The sequence below is a fragment of the Aedes aegypti genome, chromosome 1 (assembly GCF_002204515.2).
Source record: "Aedes aegypti strain LVP_AGWG chromosome 1, AaegL5.0 Primary Assembly, whole genome shotgun sequence".
NCBI lineage: Eukaryota > Metazoa > Arthropoda > Insecta > Diptera > Culicidae > Aedes > Aedes aegypti.
The window spans coordinates 189,375,282-189,400,624 of record NC_035107.1 but is presented as its reverse complement, the minus strand read 5'-3'; the positions used below and the strand labels follow the sequence as shown (position 1 = coordinate 189,400,624).

The 25,343-nt window shown below is 38.9% G+C and overlaps 1 protein-coding gene across 1 annotated transcript in view; it reads right to left on the bottom strand.

Annotated features, from left to right (window-relative positions):
• The window catches only part of LOC5578684 (stearoyl-CoA desaturase 5), a 37,356-nt gene that overhangs the window by 5,491 nt on the left and 6,522 nt on the right, over positions 1-25,343 (bottom strand). Inside the window, exons 2-4 of the mRNA XM_001657033.2 lie at positions 2,788-3,148; positions 2,596-2,726; positions 2,328-2,533 (exon numbers count right to left, since the gene is read on the bottom strand). Of these exons, the coding sequence (XP_001657083.2) occupies positions 2,328-2,533; positions 2,596-2,726; positions 2,788-3,100 (650 nt within the window). The 5' untranslated portion in view covers positions 3,101-3,148. The remainder of the gene's footprint in view (positions 1-2,327; positions 2,534-2,595; positions 2,727-2,787; positions 3,149-25,343) is intronic.

Below are 25,343 nucleotides of genomic sequence, written 5' to 3'. Positions count from 1 at the left end.
GATAGACGTTGCCCCAAGTATTTGCGTCAGCTTTTCGGCATAACTGCTTATAGCAATTTGATTTACTCGTCGCTATCTCACCTCAACTGATCGATGTCTTAATGAGGATTAATATGGGGAAAAGCTCTTTTGCATGATCTGTAGTCCAATTCAAAGGGCGTAAAAACCCATATCTTTTCAAAACAAAATACAATGGAACGTCGTTGATTCTTAGGCTCCAAATTTCTCAAAATAGTTGCGTCACATTCTCTCGCCAACGCTTCTGTCAGCTCTCCTGCATCCATGTTTGGAGTCAACGGGCTAAAAATGGGAAACATCTCGTCGTTTACTACTCGGAGTGCTTCGATAAAAAGATCCTTGTTAAAATGCTTCGTCTTCCACCTACGTCCACACCGTTGCTCCTGTCCAACACACCAGAGTATGCGTGTACTTCCGCAGATCCACGTACCGAGTTTTCAATCGCTAGTCCATTTCCGTCACTGTGGTCTTTGCCTATTGGTCCTGTACATATACTCTCGCTGACGTTCCTGTGATGATGTACGTTTACGGTTGGCTGACACCAACCCCCTAGATTTCCGGAGGACTATTCCCCCAAAATGTGCGGAGGGCCATAGTGCACAGTTTAGCTTAGAGTCCTTCTGTGGCACTCGAACGATGATCAGCTGCCCTTGACATGAGGAACATACGCTGTTGTAAGCCACTTCTAATATAGAGTACAGACGCTCCAGAAGCAAATAGCACGCTTCCCTGTTAGTATACGACCAAAGTCCCCATGGGTTGGTTAGCCGATCTTCCATAAGGCTTCTCGTACCCCAATCAGTACCATGAGGTGGAAGGACAGGATTTGCTAGGTAGGAGGCTAAGGCACACACAAAGGGGTCTAATATTTTCCTTCATGTACGCAATGTATAAACGGTACGCTACGCCCAGCATTCACCAACAAATAGGATTTTACGTAGATTTTATAGAAGAAGTGTCTAGATCCAGGCTACCCAATGTACGGCCCGCGGGCCGCACCCCATTTTGTGCAGCCTGCGGAAGATTCGAAGATATTTCTCATATTTAGCCCGTTGATTATTTTAGCAACTCTGACTAACATGAGTTCCTTCAATATTCAATAAATAAGGCCTGAGCAAAACTTGTTGTCAAAAGCCTGTTTTAATTTTCAAACATGTTGTCACTGAATTGATACTTTCACAGAATCTTTGCTTTCCCAACATGATCACCAGCAGAATCTTTGACAGGATTATAAAACACAAAACAGGTTTTTCACTAAATCTTGAACTGGACTTTTGAAGAATTCTGGACAGGACTTCCACGGATAGCTTGGGCAAGATTCTTAAAGAATCTTCAACAGGATTCCATAAGCTGCTTGTCAGGAATTCAATACGTAATTTTCTGAAATCCTGGACAATGTTACAATATAACCGAATTAAAATTTTATTTTGACTAGGTTTTTTGAGCATTCTCAAAGATTTCAAGGTAGGAATTCGAAATGATTATTAAGTGAGATTCTGAAGGAAACCTACACACTATTCTTAAAAAATCCTAGACATTCTGACCAGGATTTTTGTAAATATTATTCAGGATTTTAAAACCTTCCGGATATTTATAAAAATACTAAGTTGAATTCTGACAGAGAGCGGAGTATATGATTTAAAAAAAAAACCTGGTCATTATCAGGGTTTAAAATTTAAAGGATTAATTCATCAAAATATTCTGGATTAGATTTTTACATAATTTTGAAAGGGACTCTCGCAATATCAAATAGGATTCTCAAGCAGTAATTATCAGTTTTTCGATTGAATAAAATTTGCCTCATTCACTGATTTTTGTCTGATTTCATGAACTTCATTAACTGACTTTTGTCAGACTTCATGCGAATGTTTGTGCATGTAAAAATGTGGCCACATAAAATTGTTTCAGCGATTTGGCATGTGGTTCAAAAAGGTTAGGCTGATCTAGTCAAGATTTACTGCGTTACTTTATTAATGGGCCAGAGCCTGCTTCTAAATTTCTTGTTCTTATCATCTTATTCATAATTATGAAGAAAAATATTCTGACGAGTACATTACGATTTTTCCAAGTTTTAGAATATAGCTTAGAACACTTAACTTTTCTACCGCTTTCTAAATTAAAAAGGCATAGTTTAACGTGCCTATTCTGCGCGCCGTGTGAGGTGACACGAGTCGAATGAGGTGACAATTGTCGACTCGCTCCCATTTGATTAACATTAGTCGTCTCACGTCACTCGCGGTGAGAGCGACTCGTCTCTACTCACACGCCGCGCAGAATAAGCACGTAATTCTTAGAGAACTTTTCCTTACCGTTTCTGCCACATGACGATAGGGTCTGCCTCCAGATCGCTCATGTCTATGATCTTCCGCTTGGCCACCACTTCCGGATGAGGAGTCAGAAAGACCCAGCCTACGTGAGCGAAAAAGAATCCTCGCTTGGCGTTGTGTGGATCGGCATCCGTTTCCGAATACTTATGATGCACGCGATGATCGTGTGCCCAAGTGTATGCATCCCGCTAAAACAAACGAGCTCAATTTAAAATCTTGATCATTATCTTTGGGTCAGTTATTCACTCACCTGACCACATATTGTGAACAGAAACATTAGCAGCAACCGCAGAGGCCATTTGGCTTTGTAGGATTTGTGCGACCACAGACGATGAGCTCCTGCTGTTATACCCAAACCGGAAGCCCAAACCAAAAATATTGCTAAACAAAAGAAAAACAAATTGCTTATGCTAACTTGAAACATATGAAAGAAAATACTCACTCCATAGAACGGTGTACAATTTCGCCTGAAGTGTCACTAAGTACCACAGACCTATAAGAAAGCCCAAGTGCAGAAACAGTTGGGCAAAAAAGTCTGGCCACCGGATCTGCGGTCGGAACTCCTCACTTGTGGCGTTTTCTTTTGGTTCGATCTGATTGTTATTGTCATCTTTGCTTCTGACTAGATTTGCTTTGGTATCGGAACTAACTATCCGTTGCTGTACCACTGACGGTGCTGTGCATGAGGTGGAAGTATTACTGCTACATTGATGACTAGTGGGATCCACGCTAGGATCTGCAATATCAGGGGCCATTGTTCAACCAGAAGGCACTTTTATCCGTTGCCGCCGATAATTTATGGTCTGTGAATGATAGAATAATCGATACAATCAATTGATGCAGGTAGAAGATAATCACATAAATGCAGAACCCGACTGAACGGGGACGAAGTGTAAACACATTTGTTGTAATTGCTATCGTGTTTCCACACAGGAGTGGTTGATCTTATCTACGATAGGGTGGACAAAGCTAATTGTATCATTAGAATCGAGTGCGGTATTGTGGTTCTTGGTCGGTAAACCGCATTAGGTTGGTGGTAAATTAGACCTGATGATTATCTTGTGCAGGACAAATACCGAATCTCGCAGTATGGATAGGTGATACGAATCACGTGCTTTTAACCGCATTGTTATAATACACGGTTAGCTAATATCATTCTGTATTAAAACCATGGATGGATATGGGTTATGAAAAGGGTCTGCGTGCACTGTTGGGATTTGAATTAGAAACTTGTAATCTTCTGAATTATTGGATCACCAACTAACTTACTCATAAAACAAAGAGGAGTCGTGGGCTCGTACTCCACCCTTTTTTTGGACTTCGTCCATTATTTATCCATTTTTACTATGCGTTATAAGTTAATTAATATGAAAGTTGACTCGATTTTTCTAAAAAATTACCGCTGAAAAACTGTTAGAGAGTGACAAGAATTTATCTTGACATTTATTTGGCAAAAATCTAAAGGATATTAAGAATAATCAAGAGGAGCCGATGAATAAAGAATGGAACAAACTAAATGGAATAGATAAAGGCATTATAGAGTATGTAAAACGTGAAAAAGGAACACCAATTCGTTCACAATTTTCTGGTACCCATATGCTGGTAATGCAAGATAGCCGAGCCTTAACTATAGTTTTGTAATTACATGTAAAAACATATTTGATTCATCCGCATGGAAAATTATGATTTTATGCTTATGAAAATAGAAAAATAAATTTTGCATAAAACTTTGTCTAAAAAATTTATAAATATAAATTCGTTTTTCTCACAGCAGCTTGTTCTTCAACTAACGACGGGCTTTTTCAACCATTTCGCAACTGTTGAATAATTTTCATACAGATTCACTGTGTTATCGATCAAATATTATTTTCAAGCTGTTTCACAGCTTCCGGCACTCAAATTCTGAGTTTAATGTTCCCAAAGTTACACAATTAGAATACCCGCCATAAGATCGAACTCACGATCTCTGCATCCACAAGTCTCGACGCTCTCCTTGCTGCCACCACAGTATACATAGAAAGCAAAGAAAAAACAACATTTCCTTCTACATCGAAAACGGTTCACGTAATATTTTAAAGTGATGTTATAACCATGCTTATACCACTTCATCAAGCTGTTAATGTGTAAGAAACGTCAAACGCAATGTTTACATCCAACAGGCTGTGTAGTTGCGTAACATATTCTAATTATATAGCTTCTCATTTATATATTAAGCAGCATAACAAGACATATTGCATAGAAGCAGTCAGATGAATGATGAAGACTTTTATTCCACAACATTAGATTGCTATTATTTAAGGTGTTTAGTTACAGCTTTATAAAAGCAGCAAAAGCGATAAAAACGAAATATATTCAGCTGAGAGTTGTTGCTACATAATATTTGCATTATTCAACTTCAATTCAACTGTTATACATCAGGAAGTAAATAATCTTAGCTTATAGCGGTAAAATTGTTAGTCAGGAGGTTTATATTTTTACACGATAAAATATTGAATGTATGGACATATGAACATCACTTCTGACAATGAAAACCTTACAAAAAAGATATATCTACTCTATTCTTAAGTGTCAAAATGTTTATCTGAGAAAAGGGCCCCCACAAGACAATGGCCCCAGGTCCGCACATTTGTAAATCCAGCCCTGATCTCGTCTGAATCTGCAATTTTGCTGAAAATATCATAAAGCTGTTTCTTCATGTTATGTCAATTACTAAATTAGCAAAAAATAGTTTTGTCTAATCGTTTTTGCTTTTGATCTCGTGATTAGAAAAATCAGCTAAAAACATATGTTGAAATTCAAATTATTTTGTGACTTGCTGTGTACTGAAATATCAATAAAATCAGGCCCATATATAACTCAGATCTAAGCCTCAAAAGTATACCATTTTGTATGGAAGATCGAAAAACTTGCAAACGTATTGTCCAATACAAAATAATTATGAAACATGTAGAAGCAGCATTATGGTTATAGTTGTCAAAGATAACTTATTACGAAATACGCTATAATTATTTTATTTAGTTGGTATTACATCAATTAATTTGATAAAACCTCGCTAACGATGTTACGCCAATTTACTCGGTCCATGGCTGTGTCTCTCCAACTTCGATTTTGGCCCACGTTCTCCAGATCTTGTTGCACCTGATCAAGCCACCTCGCTTGCTGTGCTCCTCGCCTTCTTGTGCCAACCGGATTCGACGCGAACACCATCTTTGCAGGATTGTTGTCCGGTAGTCTTGCAACATGCCCTGCCCAGCGCACCCTTCCGGCTTTCGCAACCTTCTGGATACTGGGTTCGCCGAAGAGCCTAGCGAGCTCATGGTTCATTCTCCGCCGCCACACACCGTTTTCCTGTACTCCGCCAAAGATCGTCCTAAGCACTCTTCGTTCGAACACTCCAAGTGCTTGCAGGTCCTCTTCCAGCATGGTCCATGCTTCATGTCCATAGAGGACCACCGGTCTTATAAGCGTTTTGTACATGGTACATTTGGTGCGAGGGTGAATCTTTCTCGACCGCAGCTTCTTCTGGAGCCCATAGTAGGCGCGACTTCCACTGATGATGTGTCTCCGTATTTCACGACTAACGTTGTTATCAGCCGTTAACAAGGATCCGAGGTAGACGAACTCATCAACCACCTCAAAAGTATCCCCGTCTATCGTAACACTGCTTCCCAGGCGGGCCCTGTCGCGCTCAGTTCCACCTATCAGCATGTACTTTGTTTTTGACGCATTCACCATCAGGCCGACTTTTGTCGCTTCACGTTTCAGGCGGGTGTACAGGTCTGCCACCGTTCCAAATGTTCTGCCGACAATATCCATATCATCCGCGAAGCAAACAAATTGGCTGGATCTTGTGAAAATCGTACCTCGGTTATTGAATCCGGCTCTCCGCATAACACCTTCTAGCGCGATGTTGAACAGCAGGCACGAAAATCCATCACCCTGTCGAAGTCCCCGGCGGGATTCGAACGAACTGGAATGTTCACCCGAAATCTTCACGCTATTCTGCACACCGTCCATCGTTGCTCTTATTAGTCTTGTGAGCTTCCCGGGAAAGCTGTACTCGTCCATGATTTTCCATAACTCTTCGCGGTCGATGCTATCATAAGCCGCTTTGAAATCGATGAACAAGTGATGCGTTGGGACTTGGTATTCACGGCATTTCTGGAGGATTTGCCGTACAGTGAAGATTTGGTCCGTAGTCGAGCGGCCGTTGATGAAACCAGCTTGATAACTTCCCACAAACTCATTTGTTATTGGTGATAGACGACGGAAGATAATCTGGGAAAGCACTTTGTAGGCAGCATTCAGGATAGTTATCGCACGATAGTTTTCACATTCCAGTTTGTCGCCCTTCTTGTAGATAGGGCATATGACCCCTTGCTTCCACTCCTTCGGCAGCTGTTCCGTTTCCCAGATTCTGACAATCAGCCGGTGCAGACAGGCTGCCAACCTCTCCGGGCCCATTTTGATGAGTTCAGCTCCAATACCATCCTTACCAGCGTCCTTGTCATTCTTGAGCTGGTTGATGGCATCCTTAACTTCTCTCAATGTGGGGGCAGGTTGGTTTCCGTCATCCGCCGTGCTGACGTTGCCACTTCCTCCGCTGTCGTGACCCTCGGCGCCTGTGTTCTCCGTGCCATTCAGGTGTTCTTCGTAGTGCTGCCTCCATCTTTCAATCACCTCACATCCGTCCGTCAAGATGCTTCCGTCCTTATCCCTACACATTTCGGCTCGCGGCACGAAGCCTTTTCGGGATGCGTTAAGCTTCTCGTAGAACTTTCGCGTTTCTTGTGAACGATGCAGCTGTTCCATTTCTTCACATTCCGCTTCTTCCAGGCGGCGCGTTTTGTCCCGGAATAGGCGGGTTTGCTGCTTTCGTTTTCTTTTATATCGTTCCACGTTTTGTCACGTTCCTTGCTGCAGCATTGCAGCCCGCGCTGCATCCTTCTCCTCCAAAACCTGCCTGCATTCATCGTCGAACCAATCGTCACATGTCCTCCTTTCCACGTACCCGACGATGCTCTCGGCTGCGTTGTTGATGGCTGCTTTTATGTTGCTCCAGCAGTCCTCAAGAGGGGCCCTATCGAGCTCGCCCTCTTCCGGCAACGCTACCTCGAGATGCTGCGCGTATGCGGCAGTGACGTTCGGTTGGGCCAGTCGCGCTAGGTTATACCGAGGCGTGCGTCGATACCGTACATTGTTAATGACGGATAGTTTTTGACGCAGTTTCACCATCACCGGTAGTGATCGGAGTCAATGTTAGCGCCACGATAGGTTCTGACGTCGGTAATATCGGAGGAGTGCCGTCCATCGATCAAAACGTGGTCGATTTGTGATTCCGTCTGCAGTGTTGATCTCCAGGTGTATCGATACGGGAGGCTGTGCTGGAAGTAGGTGCTGCGAATGGCCATGTTCTTGGAGGCGGCAAAATCAATCAGTCGTAGGCCGTTCTCGTTCGTCAGCCGGTGAGCGCTGAACTTTCCAATCGTCGGTCTGAACTCCTCCTCCTGGCCAACCTGAGCGTTTAAGTCTCCTATGATGATCTTGACGTCGTGGCTTGGGCAGCGGTCGTACTCGCGTTCGAGCTGCGCGTAAAATGCGTCCTTGTCATCATCAGTGCTTCCGGAGTGAGGGCTATGCACGTTTATGATGCTGAAGTTAAAGAACCGGCCTTTGAGCCTCAACTTGCACATTCTTTCGTTGATCGGCCACCACCCGATCACGCGCCTCTGCATATCACCCATCACTATAAAAGCTGTTCCCAGCTCACGTGTGTTGCCGCAGCTCTGGTAGATGGTATGATTACCTCTAAACGTTCGCACCATCGAACCTGTCCAGCACACCCCCTGCAGCGCTACGATGTCGAATCCGCGGATCTTCAGTACATCGGAGAGTATGCGTGTGCTTCCGATGAAGTTGAGAGATTTGCAGTTCCACGTACCGAGTTTCCAATCGCAAGTCCATTTTCTGTCGCTGTGGTCTTTGCCGATTGTTCCGGTCCGTATTCTCTCGTTGACGTTCCTGTGCTGGTGTATTTTTACGGCTGGCTTGCAGGGCCTGACACCAACCCCCTAGATTTCCGGAGGACCATTCCCCCTATATGTTCGGAGGGCCATAGTGCGCAGTTTAGCTTAGAGTCCTTCTCTGGCACTCGGACGATGATCAGCCGTCCCTGACATGGGGAACAGACGCTGTTGTGAGCCGCTCCTAACATGGAGTACAGACGCTCAAGGTTTGCAGAAGCAAACCCCCCCTTCCCTGTCAGCATACGACCAAAGTTCCCACCGGGGGTTGGTTACCCGATCTTCCCCAAGGTTACTCGTACCCCGGCCAGTACCACGAGGAGGTAGGGATAGGAGTTGCTGGGCAAGAGGCTAAGGACCACACAATGGGGTCTATTTTATTCCTGTAGGTACGCGAGGTACCAATGGTACGCCATGCCCAGCCATTTACCGTGCCAAATACGCTATAAATGCATGTCATTATTGTAGTTTCAATACAATACCATCACCGCGCATGATTTTGATTGAAATCAGAATTTTAGAACTGGTTAAAGTTATTTGAATGCTAATGCTGGAAAATGAAGCTCTGAGAGCTATGTTTTATTTAACTGTCAGCAAGGCATGCATTTTCATGATGCACATCAGAATTCAACCCAGTTTTTGTACAAAACTGTCGCTTACATATTATCCTTTATAACATTATATCTACATATCTTCCAATCAAAATCATCTGATTTAGTACGGTGACTCTTTCTGCCCCATAGGGAGTCCATTTTGCCTCGTTTAGTGTAAAACAACACCAAATTAGTGTTTTGCAAAAATGTTCACAAGAAAATTCTTTTTACCTTTTTTTTACAAAATACATCCGTGATGACAAAGAAGGCTCGGATAGCCGTAGCCAGTCGTGGGTTCGAGTCCCACCGGTCGATGATCTTTTCGGGTTGGAAATTTTCTGGACTTCCAAAGGTATAGAATTTCTGCGTGCTCGTCCAACGATATACAAGTGAAAAAATGGTCAAATAGCACAAAAAGCTCTCAGTTACTAACTGTGGAAGTGCTCATAAAACACTGCTACTCAGCTTCTGTCTCTGTTAAGGTGTAACGCTAGAAAGAAGAAGATGAAAGAAACCATCTCAAATCAATCTTGGGCGACGATTAATTTGTATTGTGTTTCTATGCTTTTCAATAACTTTTCTAGGTGACTCATACTGCTCCTATCGACCCTATTACTAGACAAACCAATTTCGTTTAACTGACTGACTGTTCAACCATGGAACTGCATTGGCCGCTACAAAAATCACGAGTCAGCCACGCTCCCTCTCTTATCTAGCCGAATTCAGATGGTAAGTAATGTCCTACAATCGCATGTAAGCAGCTGTAACAGACCATCCTACAGTTGGTAACGCCACCATTTGTCATTGAACACTATAGGCGAACGTTGAGCAGCCGGTGTCACTCATGATAAGGAAAACTGATGAGTAATCAACCTTCGTCAATAGAGCAACACACCTGTGTTCTTACTAACCAGGTGCCTAATTGCTCGGCCAACATAGTGGAGTGCTCACATCCTGTAGAAAACTGTTTGTCCGGATCGGAAGGGGAGTTCCCTCTTTGCCAATCCTTATCAGCATCGTGTCGTGGAAGATTTCGACGCTTTGCACACTGTCTGTCTAGACAAACGTTGACTCTTGACTTTTAATTGCAAGCGTGATAATAGCGGTGTGGAGAATAAACAAAACATTCAGTTATGCAAACCGAAAAAAAACGAACCATGCTGACTCAGATTGTGGCGGAAAGTGGTGATATAATATGTATTTCTCTGTTTGATAAGAATAAGGACGCGGTAATTTTCTTAAGCTTGCTTCATAGTAGGGCTTAGTTCTACTGCTTCAGAAAATTCAATGCAAATGGGAAGAGAGAATACTCTAACTCCAATCGACATTTCCAATACCCCTCTAATAGCTGATTTGCATCGTATATCATAATATTATAAATATGTAATGCTCGTTAGCACAATTATGTACTTATGAGACTTCATTTACCACTGACTGCTGAAAGAATCCAAATCACCTTAAACAAGTCATAGCCTTGCACTGAAAGTAAAAGTGATAGCATCAATAACCCATTATGGTACCAACGGAAACCTATGACTAATTGATTTTTTTTTTTTTTTTTTTTTTTTTTTTTTTTAAATTCTTTATTAGTATCATTCCAAACATTACATTCATTTCTTATATCTAGGTGTTCTGTGTTATTTGACAACACTATCATCCTAATTTGGTAAAACAAATTTAAGATTTAATTAACATTTTGTTAACAACATATTACATTTCATTTGCCGTAGCAGTTCAGCTATTTTTTACAGGTGAGTTGATGTCACCTGCTTATAAGAGAAAAAAAAATGTTTTTAATATACTTAACCTAACTTAACCTAAACATATAACGCATTAATCGTGGCAATAGAAGATTGTAACGATTTTTGCCTGAAATTATTAATGATTGTATTTGACATTTGTTCCAATGTTTCAACATTGGATATTCTATGTAACTCATTGGTACTATACCAGGGAGGAAGCCTCAGAATCATTTTCAAAATTTTATTTTGAATTCTCTGCAGAGCTTTCTTCCTGGTATTACAACAGCTAGTCCATATTGGTACAGCATACAACATGGCTGGCCTGAAAATTTGTTTGAATATCAACAGCTTGTTCTTAAGACAAAGTTTTGATTTTCTATTAATAAGGGGATAGAGACATTTTACATATTTATTACATTTGGCTTGAATGCCCTCAATGTGATTTTTGAAAGTTAAATTCTTATCTAGCATGAGCCCTAGATACTTAACTTCATCTGACCAATTTATTGGAACCCCTCTCATCGTGACAACATGTCTACTTGAAGGTTTCAAATAAAGAGCTTTTGGTTTATGTGGGAATATTATTAGTTGAGTTTTGGAAGCATTAGGAGAAATCTTCCATTTTTGCAAGTATGAAGAAAAAATATCCAAACTTTTTTGCAATCGACTACAGATGACACGCAGGCTTCGTCCTTTGGCGGAGAGGCCTGTGTCATCCGCAAACAAAGATTTTTGACATCCCTGAGGTAGCTCAGGTAAGTCAGATGTGAAAATATTGTATAATATTGGTCCCAAAATGCTGCCTTGAGGAACACCAGCTCTTACAGGAAGTCTTTCAGATCTGGAGTTCTGATAATTAACCTGAAGTGTACGATTTGACAGATAACTTTGAATTATTCTAACAATGTATGTTGGAAAATGAAAGTTTTTTAATTTTACAATCAAACCTTCATGCCAAACACTGTCGAATGCTTTTTCTATGTCTAGAAGAGCAAGACCAGTAGAATAGCCTTCAGATTTGTTGGAACGGATCAAATTTGTTACACGTAAAAGTTGATGAGTGGTCGAATGTCCATGGTGGAATCCGAACTGTTCATTGGCAAAAATTGAATTTTCGTTGATGTGGGCCATCATTCTGTTCAAAATAACCTTTTCAAAAAGTTTACTGATGGAGGAAAGCAAACTGATTGGACGATAGCTAGAAGCTTCTGCAGGATTTTTGTCTGGTTTTAAAATTGGAACAACCTTAGCATTTTTCCATTTGTCAGGAAAATATGCTAATTGAAAACATTTGTTAAATATATCAACTAAAAATGATAAGCTACTTTCTGGAAGTTTCTTGATGAGGATGTAGAAAATTCCATCATCGCCAGGAGCTTTCATGTTTTGGAATTTTTTAATAATAGTTCTCACTTCTTCCAAATCAGTCTCCCAGGCATTTTCGAAAACGTTCTCTTGATTGAGAATATTTTCGAACTCCTGAGTAACTTGATTTTCAATTGGACTAGTAAGTCCTAAATTAAAATTGTGCGCGCTTTCAAACTGCATAGCAAGTTTTTGAGCTTTTTCGCAATTAGTTAGTAATAATTTGTTTTCCTCTTTCAATGCCGGTATTGGCTTCTGAGGTTTTTTCAAGATTTTCGATAATTTCCAAAAGGGCTTAGAGCCAGGGTCCAATTGAGAAATTTTATTTTCAAAATTTTTGTTTCTTAATTGAGCAAAACGTTTCTTGATTTCTTTCTGCAAATCCTGCCATATAATTTTCATAGCAGGATCGCGAGTGCGTTGAAATTGCCTTCTCCTCACGTTTTTAAGACGGATCAAGAGTTTAAGATCATCGTCTATAATCACGGATTCAAATTTTACTTCACATTTTGGAATTGCAATGCTCCGGGCTTCAACAATGGAATTTGTTAAAGTTTCAAGAGCATTGTCAATATCAAGTTTAGTTTCTAAAGAAATGTTAACATCAAGATTGGAGTCAACATACGTTTTATATATATTCCAGTCGGCTCGTAAATAATTGAAAGTGGAGCTGATAGGATTGAGAATCGCTTCTTGAGATATTTGAAATGTAACAGGGACATGATCAGAATCAAAATCAGCATGAGTAATCAGTTGGCTACAAAGATGACTAGAGTCGGTTAAGACCAAATCAATCGTAGATGGATTTCTAGAAGAGGAAAAACATGTGGGGCTATCAGGGTATTGAATTGAGAAATATCCTGAAGAGCACTCATCAAATAAAATTCTGCCGTTGGAATTACTTTGAGAATTATTCCATGATCGATGTTTGGCATTAAAGTCACCAATGACAAAAAATTTTGACTTATTGCGAGTCAATTTACGCAAGTCAGTTTGGAGCAAATTAACTTGCTGCCCAGAGCATTGAAAAGGCAAATAGGCAGCTATGAAAGTATATTTACCAAACTGTGTTTCAACAGAAACACCTAAAGTTTCAAAAACTTTAGTTTCAAATGATGAAAACAGTTGATGTTTTATACGCCTATGAATGATGATTGCAACTCCCCCACATGCCCCATCAAGTCGATCATTACGATAAACAAAAAAGTTAGGATCTCTTTTGAGTTTAGATCCAGGTTTTAAATACGTTTCGGTAATAACTGCTATATGCACGTTATTAACCGTAAGAAAATTAAATAGCTCGTCCTCTTTACCATTCAGAGAACGAGCATTCCAATTTAAAATATTTAAATTATTATTTGGATCCATTAGAAAAACGTAATCCAATAACAATTTGATTTGTAAATTTTACACCTACTTGGACTGCTTCAGTCATAGTGGTGGCTTTGAACATTGCATCAATCATTAGATTCAATTGTTCAGTTAGAAAATTAAAATCAGAGGCAGACATATCATGTGATTTCCCATTGGAATTTCCGGTAGACGAAGAAGCGGAGTTACCTGTGGCGGTAGGGTTTTTTCCATTTGATTTGAAACAAGTAGAATGGGTACCCATGGATCGAACAGGGGAGGAGTTCCAATTTCCTGCTACGATATCGGCAAAGGATTTACCGTGGGTAGATACATTCGAAATAGAAAGATTCGAACGGCTACCCGACGGAATAAAATTAGTTTGTGAATGAGCATGATTATGATCTTCCTGATGGGTATGATTCATGATCAAGCGATCGTTAACTGAAAAATGAGCATTGTTCGATACTCTACCAGGCAAATTCCGGAAACGACCGTTATCGTAACGGATATTATCTTTCATCTGCCTGGCACGAGCCTCAATGACCTTTTTGCGTGAAGGACAATTCCAAAAATTGGACTTATGGTTAGCCCCGCAATTACAACATATGAATTTGGTGGTATCTTCCTTCACTGGACAGACGTCTTTGGCGTGAGAAGAACCTCCGCAAATCATGCATTTAGCATCCATGCGACAATTTTTTGTACCATGACCCCACTTTTGGCACCGACGGCACTGAGTGGGGTTCTGGTAATTTCCTCCAGGTTTCTGGAAATGTTCCCATGTCACACGGACATCAAACAAAAGTTTTGCTTTTTCTAAAGCTTTAATATTATTTAGTTCTTTTTTGTTAAAGTGAACTAAATAAAATTCTTGAGAAAGCCCTTTCCGAACAATGCCAGATTGGGTTCTCTTTTTCATAATGATTACTTGGACTGGGGAAAATCCAAGTAAATCATTTATTCCATTTTTATGACTAATTGATTAGTATTCCTTCCACACTACGCATGCATGTGACATCAACTATAACCCAACAGTTAGTCCTAGTGAACGAATGGTCCCCATTTCATAATACGAGTAACGCTTTTGTTTTCACTTGCGGCCGGGTTGCGATGGTCACTTGTTTTGGCTAACTTGGGGACAAATGAAACATTAAATTGAATCACGTTCGGCGATGGGTGGCTACCACTCCGAGCGACTCAGCCATCACTGATCACAGCTGGAGCACGTGAGCAAGTGGCAGTCCATTTTTAGGGCACTGTATTCTAAGGTAAGCGAGTTTACGTTAAGACAAAAGTTTTTTTTGTAGAAAACTATTGGTTGAAAATGAAGTTTGGTTGAAAATACTTTTTATCTCTCCATCCTTCTCTTCAAGCTCCAAGTGTTGGTCCAGAAACGGTAATTTTCTTATCAATACGGCTAATTTCGTCCGCCTAGAGAGAAAAACAAACAGCTACATGTGATTTATTCCCATTTTCTCAGTGAACGTGATGACCTGTTCCAACCGGGTTTACTACACATCAGCTTACCTTATCCGCACTAACTACTGCCTCAATAATGATCCAAATCTTTCGACACCAATCACAATTTTGTTTACTATCCCCACCCGCACCATCGACTCACCCGTTCCGAAACGAAACGGCAATTTTGTAGCCGTACGCTGAATTTAATATTTAATGAACAGTGTCATTTGATGCATACATTTATTGCAGACAAACAGACGTGACACTTAGAGCAAATTTCTTTAAAATCCTTCGCCTAGAGTTCACACCACTATCATCTAGTGTGAAAATTTCACGAAGTACTGTTTAGTGAAACAAAACCTGCAGATGGCGGTAGTGTGGAACTTCAAACATGAAACAAAACTATGTGAAATAAGTATTAAATGGGTGGTCAATGAAAGTACAGTGTTACGTCTGTTTGTCTGTGCATTTATTAACCGCCACCTATCGACATGCACGTGCGTTCGACGAAGTAACGGACGACGATTCCTAATTGCAATCAACAATTTATGATATTTGGGTTGTCGGCTCGAAGCGAAACTATTTCTGACGACGCTGCGCTGGAGAGATTGATTGCGCGGAGTTTGGGCCAATTCCAAATTTCGAAATGGATACATACATTGAAGCAGTTGTGAAAGGAACGGTTCTGTGAAAATCTAAAATATAGAGTAAAGCTTCAAACTTCAATTAAATGCAAATTTTAAGATGTGATCGAAACAAGATGAAGAAGCCTCTACTGTGGTGGACATCGATCTTGGGTTCAATTGGTGCTAATTGATGTTAACTGATATGCTGCGTGATTTGCTCTGAGCACGAGCTGTGACAGTCAATTGATAACGGCCGGTTGAGTTTGTTGTTCATTGCGATAAGGGAACTATGCACTAGGTGACTAATTTCAAAATATGTCTTCCATCGATAGATGAACCCCTATAGAACAAGTGACTGACGGTTGTTATCATTAAAAAGGGGATACGGTGCCAGCGTCATGTTTCAGTTATGAAACATCGAGCTCAAAACCGAACTTCGACTGACATTCGAATCGATAGTAATAAAAAATTCTATTAAACCTATAACACATCACGTGCTGTATGTCCGGATGGAAGTGATAAAAAATAACTGTGCTCACTTGGTAAACTGATGATAAGCATTCTTATCTACCATGACAAACTATCACAAGCGGCAACGATGTACACCTGGATTTGTTGAAACCTATTAACCACCTATCTCGCTACCCGCAGTGACTCATACAAAGTTGACACCGAAGAACGCTGTGGAACTTGTATTAGCGCCCAAGTGAAAAACAACATTTATACCGAAATGTGCTAACTAATGCCCATATCTGCAATTGAAGGTAAAATATTTACAAATTTGAATTACGATAGAAGTCTCAAAGGCAATGTACAGTGGTTCAATTTGATCTACGAAGCAGTCATAAATAATCTTAGACTATATTTGATTAAAAATGCCATCAGGTATCCGAGCATATAACGATCTAAGGTAAAATAGTCCTGGATATACTTAAGTTTGGAATTAATTATCCTTCGGATGCATTTGTATGAACGTGTGTGCACTCCAAAGCTTATGAGTAATTATTTTCAAATGCTCCCGTGATAGATTTTTCGCCCCCTTTCTGGATTTTTCGCCCTCCAAATTCTGGTTTACACATTTTCGCCCCCTTGAGACTGAAAATCGCCCACTTTGGGAATCCCTGCTTTAGCTCATTACCACAGCGGGTTAAGGCGAAGTAAACCGTCATTGAAATATGTACGCGTCATTGATGATTGTTGCTAATTCATCTCACGATTTCGAATCAAAGAAAATCAGTTGGTTTTGCACTGACACAGCTGACAAAGTATCAGCATACTTTATGCATGTTAGCGCGTACCGTTTTGATTCATATTACGGACACTTAAGGCCTGAATGAAGTATAACCCATCAGGAAGCTTATAAAATAAATCAATCTGTATGATTTCTCGGCGCTATTGAGGCTTCAAAACACATAGCTTTCGACTGGTGGGCGAAGATTTTGTTTCTGTTACATAAATAATTTTGGACTTTCCATGATTCTTATTCCGGACGCTTCCTTACTTTTGCCTCATACTCCGGACACTTAGATTCAAATTCCGGACAGCTCATGAAAATCATAAAAAGACCAGTCAAATCATTATTTGAAATTGGTAAACAACTAAAAAGGCGTCTAAGGCAGTTGAGTATGACAAATATCCATAGATATCTATAGAAAATTTTGATTAAAACGAGCCTTAAAAGTGTGAACTTTTGAATGGCCAACTATTGAAACATTTCATGCGAAATGTTTCCCATACAAAGTAGAGTGTCCGGAATAAAAAGCTGTCCGTAATATGAATCAAAACGGTACAGTGATACATTTTCAAGTCAACATAAAATATCAAGACTGAGTTTTATCACTTTGAAATGCAAGCTGAAAAGTCATCATTGTTGCCAAAACGAATGACGGGCTACTTAGCCTTAATAATAACATGATATCCTGAAATTTAGGTCTTCAGTATTAGTTTTAGTTAATAAGTGTTTGCCAAGTAATCGGAATCGCAGTTGCGCGAAAGCTGGACAGTTACATATCAGATAATACGAAGTTCCATAATCCGAATCACAACTATCACACACAAATATGTCAGTACGCTGAATTTATGCCATGTGAAAGTTGAGTCGGCAGCCAACGCTCAGACTGCAATTCAAGTGGTTTGGAGCTACCTAGCCAAGGGTGGATTATCTATTGGTGAGCCCGTTTCATGCTTCTATTTTGAATGAGTTAAATATGTACACTCCCGTGCATAAGTTTGGGTTCACCTCCTAAAAAACATGCAAAAGTGTTCTGGTCATATATCCATGATTACACGTCCAATTGAAACTCTCTAAGTCGCATTCGAAAGGCAAAGAGTTATTCTTACTTCGTGTGTATTTTTCCAAAAACATTATTTGAACTTTTTATACTAAATTTTTACTCAAAGTTGTGACATTTTTCAAAAAACACACTGAAAAATCATATCTAATTTCCTCAGCATTGGGTCGACCAAAATTTCAAATCAAAGTGTCATTAGAATCGTAATCTTACATTCTTTGAAGAGACCCCACGAAATTTTGGCGGAAAAATCTGAAAAGTAATCAAAATCAATGAAACAGTCAGTCAAGTCATCGTGCAAAAGTTTGGGTTCACCCCTCAGTATGGTGTATCGTGCAAAAGTTTGGGTTCACCTGAACTTACTTAAATCTGTGAAATATCGAATCAATCATGTACGCGCCATTATTTGCGTTCAAAAAAACTTTTAAATATTAAAATCGGTTGAAAAATGGCAGAGATATTGACAAAAATGATGTGCGTGCGGCTCAGGTGAACCCAAACTTTTGCACGATTTGCATCATACTGAGGGGTGAACCCAAACTTTTGCACGATGACTTGACTGACTGTTTCATTGATTTTGAATACTTTCCAGATTTTTCCGCCAAAATTTCGTGGGGTCTCTTCAAAGAATATAAGATTACGATTCTAATGACACTTTGATTTAAAATTTTGGTCGACCCAATGCTGAGGAAATTAGATATGATTTTACAGTGTGTTTTTTGAAAAATGTCACAACTTTAAGTAAAAATTTAGTGTACAAAATTCAAAAAATGCTTTTGGAAAAATACATACAAAGTAAGAATAACTCTTTGCCTTTCGAATGCGACTTAAAGACTTTCAATTGGACATGTAACCACAGAGACATGGACAGAACACTTTTGCATGTTTTTGAGGGGGTGAACCCAAACTTTTGCACGGGAGTGTATATACCGTTTTGATTCATATTACGGACACTTAAGGCCTGAGCGTGGTATAACCGATCGAAAAGCATATAAATTGAAACATAATATATGATACCTCGGCGTTTTCATGCTTTCAACACACTAATCTTTCAAATGGCGGCCGAAGATTCGGATTTTACAGCTTGAATTACCTGAAATAAATAGAAATTAGTGAACTTTCCATGATTCTTATTCCGGACGCAACCTCATTTTTGTTTCATATTGCGGACACTTTGTTTCGAATTCCGGACAGCTCACGAAAAGCAAAACTAAAATGGTTAAATTATAAATTAAACTTTCTCACCCGTTAGAGCAACGTCAAAACTAATCACGCATTATAATATTTCATGGATTGCTATGGTAAATGTATATTTAAACGTGCCTGAATGTTGTGAACTTTTGAACGGGAAATTTTGAAACATTTCAAGTGAAACCTTTCCCATACAAAGTAGAGTGTCCGGAATTTGAAGCTGTCCGGAATGTGAATCAAAACGGTACACATCTTTATCGTGAAATGGTATGTATTACTTCGACACTCCGAGTGTTGGCGTATTTTTTTCATATTTCACATAATACATGTTGAAGGACACATGCCTTTTCTTCTGTTTTGTAATTCCAAAAAAGAGCTTTGTATAGATTGACACAAGAAATGTCGACGTTGTTTTTATAGACTGATAAGACTATTTGAATCACTTACAAAACGCAACAATCTCTTTGAATGGTTTGTCATAAGAGGTATCGACATATTTTATTGCTCAGAAAATGGATTAGAATAAGACTGCTCATGCTCATGCTGAATTATAGCAAACTGATTCGAAAAGCGTGTATTTGTAAAGTTTAAATTGGCACGTAAGTACTGGGTGGCATTACGTTTGCTGGTATTTGAATTCAAACGGCTGTTTTGATGTTATGAAATAGGAGTAGCCGTTTTGCCCCACGAGTTGGTTAAAGTTTAAGTCTTTTTTCGCATGGAATACAAACTATGGGAGTGCACAAGGCGATTTTCGGTGATAATTGCAAAAGTTTGGTTGTTTATCGACCTTAAAAATGACCTAGAACAGGGGTTTTCAACCTTTTTGGCTCGTGGAGAACTTTTTGAGATAAAATAGTTTTGCGGAGCACCTCTCCTTCATCATCACTCCGTTTGAAATCTGGATTTTTATACACTTCATAGTTCCTGTGAAAATCGAGAAGTAAGATTTATGTGGGTACATACAACTTCGAAAACGATATTATTGCTTTGGTTGGGAAATTTTCCGACTGTTTTTGGTAAGTTCGAACATCTGAGCGAGCTACTGTAGCAAAATATTTCTTTTTATGCCTTTATTAATGTGTCTGAAAGTTCAGCACTGTCGGAAATATTCATAATTGAAAACCACGTGAAATACTCCTAATTTTATATCATAGTGTCAAAATTCCGATTATTATCCAAGTGGGCTCAATTTTTTTAGACGAGGATAAGCATCCCTACATAATTTTTACACTCTGAAACTTCTAAATTTTATATCTTGGAATTAATTAAATTCAAGAAAACTCAATTTTGCAGATTAAACTGTTTTATTCAAAATGCAAGAGAATATTTTCACCGATAGAATATTTTGGAGTTTCCAATTACAAAATCTTAACCCAAATGCTGAACGTTTTCCTAAATATATCAGAGGTTCAAAAAAGTTCGAAAATTATAAATATTTTGACAAAAAAAACTGAGTTTCGTTATCTATCATAACGTCCAAATCATCATAAGGTGAAGATGAATTAAAACCACCTTTAAATTTTCAAGACTACAAATCCAGAGAACATATCAGGACACAAGTTTTATGCTCTTTATCATTTTATAATATACTAAACGCATTATATTGAGGCGATTAAATTAGTTTTGGTCAAACTTTATTATTTCCGACCATTACTGTGCATTGGTCCAAGTTTTTAAAACTGTTGCTGAGCACCTGCAAAAGCTTCACGTAGCACCAAGTGCTCCGCGGAGCAAAATATGAAAACTGCTGACCTACAAAATAACACAAAATTGCAACAAAAACAGCAAAAAAAGTGTTTTAGAGTTTTTCACGGTTTTCGTCAGGAAAACACATATGAATAGAGAAGCATTATAATACATTTTCTATTATCTCTGGAGAAAAACAGCGTCCCAAAGCACGCCGTTCGTTCAAATCGAGGGTGGCGCGTTTTACCCCAACGGTGCATTTTACACACAGTTACCCTACAAGATAAAACAACTAGAAATAATAACATAATTTTGTTAATCGAATAACATTACTATGTTCAATTTAGTAATTTGAATGACAACCATTTTTCAGCTGAAATTATTGTTATTTGATAGTTAATGATATTTCAGGAGAAAAACTTAGTTATTATTCTCAGTTGTTTCAAACCAAATTATTGCAAATTAAGAAAATATTTGCCTTCACATCAATGTATTGACAGATGTACCATTCTTTTTGTCAAAATCCTAATGACATAAGAACAACATCTCTATTTTAGGGGACTCAAATTTAACTTCGCACCGGGCTACAAAAACCCTAGCAACGCTACTGACCTTACGATGAATACCCAACAAAGACGTGCATAAAATGTATGTTTGAACATTCTGGAGATCATATTCGCTTTACGAAAACGTTTCGGAGTATAAACGAAGACTTATTTTGGCCTTTGGGCGGTACCACTATGCAATGTCGTTCAGTGAAAATCAGTATGGATGTAGCATCCCAATAAAATTCAATAAATGCTCACTTAGCGCTGAATATGACTAAACAGTTGAAGATTCTGAAAACTAAATAAATCTAAAACAATATTTATTCAAACTATCAAACGAGAAAGCAAGATCAGCTGTGCTTTCGGTTGACGATATCTCGCCGCGCCGGCAACACCATTGCCAACTATCATTCGTCATCGGTGATGTAATCTTCCCACTATCGCATTCACTAAAGGTAATTCCCTCCCTCTATTCTCCCGAGTAATACATGAACGCAATTAGTATTACGAGTGTTTACAAACGGAACGCACGAAGATACGCTTGCTGAAAACGTAGTCCAATTGATGAGTAATGTCGGATGCTTAGAGAGAATCAGTGACTGACATGTACATACAGTAATGAATCGAAATCCGTTCAGCGCTTGAATTGTATTGTTTGATATCACTGGATTTTAATTTATTTCTCAAGAATACGTATTTTGATACCGGACGGTAATGAATGAAATTGAATAAAGATTGAAAATTGCACTTGTTCTGTCATTCAACCGCGTTACTAACAGCAACAATGTTTCGTGGGTATTTTGTGCATTATCACATATATTTAGCAAGCACTATTGAACGGCTGGTAAATGTGAATGTTGCCAAATGATCGTTCTGCTAACTTGTGCTCCAGATTTTTTCTTCAACACGTGTATACGTTGAACACTTTTTATCAAGAGATGTCTTTCAGTGGATCCATTGAAATTTTTTCCGGATTTGGATGCAATCTATCTTCTTCTTGACATTGCGTCCTCACTGGGACAGAGACAACTTCTCAGCTTAGTGTTCTTATGAGCACTTACACAGTTATTAAGGCTAAGTAGCCCGTCATTCGTTTTGGCAACAATGATGACTTTTCAGCTTGCATTTCAAAGTGATGAAAATCAGTCTTGATAGTGTATATTGTATAAGGGGCCCAGATAGCCGTAGCGGTAAACGCGCAGCTATTCAGCAAGACCAAGCTGAGGGTCGTGGGTTCGAATCCCATCGGTCGAGGATCTTTTCGGGTTGGAAATTTTCTCGACTTCCCTGGGCATAGAGTATCATCGTGCCTGCCACACGATATACGCATGCAAAAATGGTCAGTCGGCATAGAAAGCTCTCAGTTAATAACTGTGGAAGTGCTCATAAGAATACTAAGCAGATGAGCAGGCTCTGTCCCAGTTGGGATGTAACGCCAGAAAAAAAGAAAAAAAAAGTGTATATTGACTTGAAAAAGTATCACTGTACGCGCTTACATGCATAAAGTATACTGATACTTTTTCAGCTGTGTCAGTGCAAAACCAACTGATTTTCTTTGATTCGAAATCTTGAGATGAATTAGCAACAATCATCAACGACGCGTACAAATTTCAATGACGGCCTACTTCGCCTTAACCGAGAGCTTTCTTTGCCAAAGTTGCCATTTTCGCATTCGTATATCGTATGGCAGATAATATCATATTATGATGATACTTTATGCCCAGGGAAGTCAAGGAAATTTTCTTTACGAAAAGATCGAACCAAAACTCCTTCAGCATCGCTTTGCTTTGTAGCTGCGGACTCTAACCACTCAGAAAGGCTCCAAACATGTAATCTGTACATTCATTAATTTGAACGTCTGAAGACTGATCGTCAGTTGACCAAACTGTAATGCGAACCTTGACAGTTTGATTTTAACAATAATTTACAATTTTCAGAGACGATCCAGCTCAGGGCTGAACGTCTCTATATTGAAGCAAAAAAAAAAACTACAACAATTTACAATGGTTTACTCCTGAAAATCAAAATTTCAGCTTCAATTTCTTGCGATGGACAACAATTTTCTTCAGGTTTTGCGCTGTTTACTTTCGATTACACGCAAATCAAACCGTTCCAGAAATTGTAACATCATGCCATAAGCTATTTTTATTTTCTATCTTCATTAACGAAATGTTCAGCCCTGAGCTAGTTCATCTCGGGACCAACGGCTTTACTTCCCTTCCGAAGGGAGTCGTCTCTATAGCTTTTAACGTCATCATTGACTATGTCGGGGATGGGATTCGATCCCAGGTCCTCAGCATGAGAGGCGAGTGTTCTAACCACTACACCAGGTCCGTCCCCCCAAATGCTATTTTTGCTTAACAAATATATAAACATGAATGAAAATCAATTTACCGTAAACTTTTCTCCACAAATCAATTTTAATGCCTGTGAAAGTAATCATTGACATCTGCAGCGGTAGTAAATCATGAAAAATCGTGATTTTCTTTTTGATAATCCGGAACACTGTTCTCGGAAACAATAGCATAGTTCATGTGATTTTTTCACAAACAACAAACATTAGAACTCGCTTTTTGTTTATGATTAATACTAGAATTTTTCATCCCTAATATGGATATGTTTCAGTTAGTTGATGCAAATGATTCAAGTCACAATGTCAAGACTGTAAATTCGTTATCTGCGCTATCATAAAAAATCTTCAAAATTTCACTATAGTAATTTCCATACAAACCTGCCTCGTATTTTTCAACTACTCCATCCGTTAGCAATCGTAGAATACTCGACTAACACACATGTTACAATCAAGGCGTATCAACTAATATATTGGTAATGTAATTATGTTACAATCAAGCATTCTTCATAGCAAGACAACATGTTGTCGATGATTGTAATGTTTGTTTTTGATGATAATGATTGGTGCAATGAAATTGTTCGCTTATTATTATTTGTGATCCGTAGGACTTATTGATAAGGAAGGCAGACAGCCATAGCGGTAAACGTACAACTATTCAGCTAGAACAGGTTGAGGGTCGTGGCTTCGAATCTCACCAGACGATTTCACAGGGCATGGAGTATCATTATGCCTGTCACACGATATACACAAAAAAATGGTTAATGGCAAGAAAATGATTTAGATTCTTCATAAAATAAAATATTTTTCATATATCAGGAAATTCTCAGAGAAACCAAAGCAAATTTTCAAAGAGTTTAAATCCATCCAACACACGTATACTACACACGCGCGCAGAGCGAGTGCGATATATTTATTTATGAAATTGGTTGCCTATCATACGCACATCGCTTCCACAACAACTGTACTGGACCTTCCTACATCTATAAACTTCCCCAATACAGTTGTTGTGGAAGCGATGTGGGTATGACATGCAAACAGTTTCAAGAATAAATAAATCGCACTCGCTCTGCGCGCATGTGTAGTATACCGTCAAGCCACCATTTACCGTGCATTTAAAAAAAATCTGCACTTCCAAAAAATAATATATTTTTTCCAAATCATTCAAAGCGAACTAAAATACCGCTACGAAGCGTAAATTTATACCATAATTCCGAGAAAAATCTAAAATTAGTGATGTACAGCAAATAATTACTCAAAAACTATGTTTACAAATGTCATGATAAGTTCGCCTCGTACCGTTCTATGTCACCATTTACCGTGCACGTTGCTGCATCATTTATCGTGCGTATAGATTTCGTCATGATTTGATTTCGTATATTGGAAAAACGTTGTCGGTGGAGCAACTATGTTGCTAGTAGTGTGCGCAATCATTTTTAAGGGTATTCAAATCTTATTGTACAATAGAAACCACAACAAGTTGAAAAAGTGGCTAAATCATTTATTTTTTCATGAAAATCATTATAGGAGGTTTGACTGTATTGTCCAAACCATTTCGTATTCGCTCAAAAACTAAACATAAAGTTGTTAAATCACGACATAATAATTAATCCAATATTACCCAATAATTTCAAGCCTTTTACACTAATGCACGGTAATAGGAAACATAGGAAAAGCATCCATTCACCATTCATTTGTTTTTCAACTGAAACACAGAATGTAAAAAAAAATCATGGTTCATAAGATAAAAAACAGATACTTCAAAC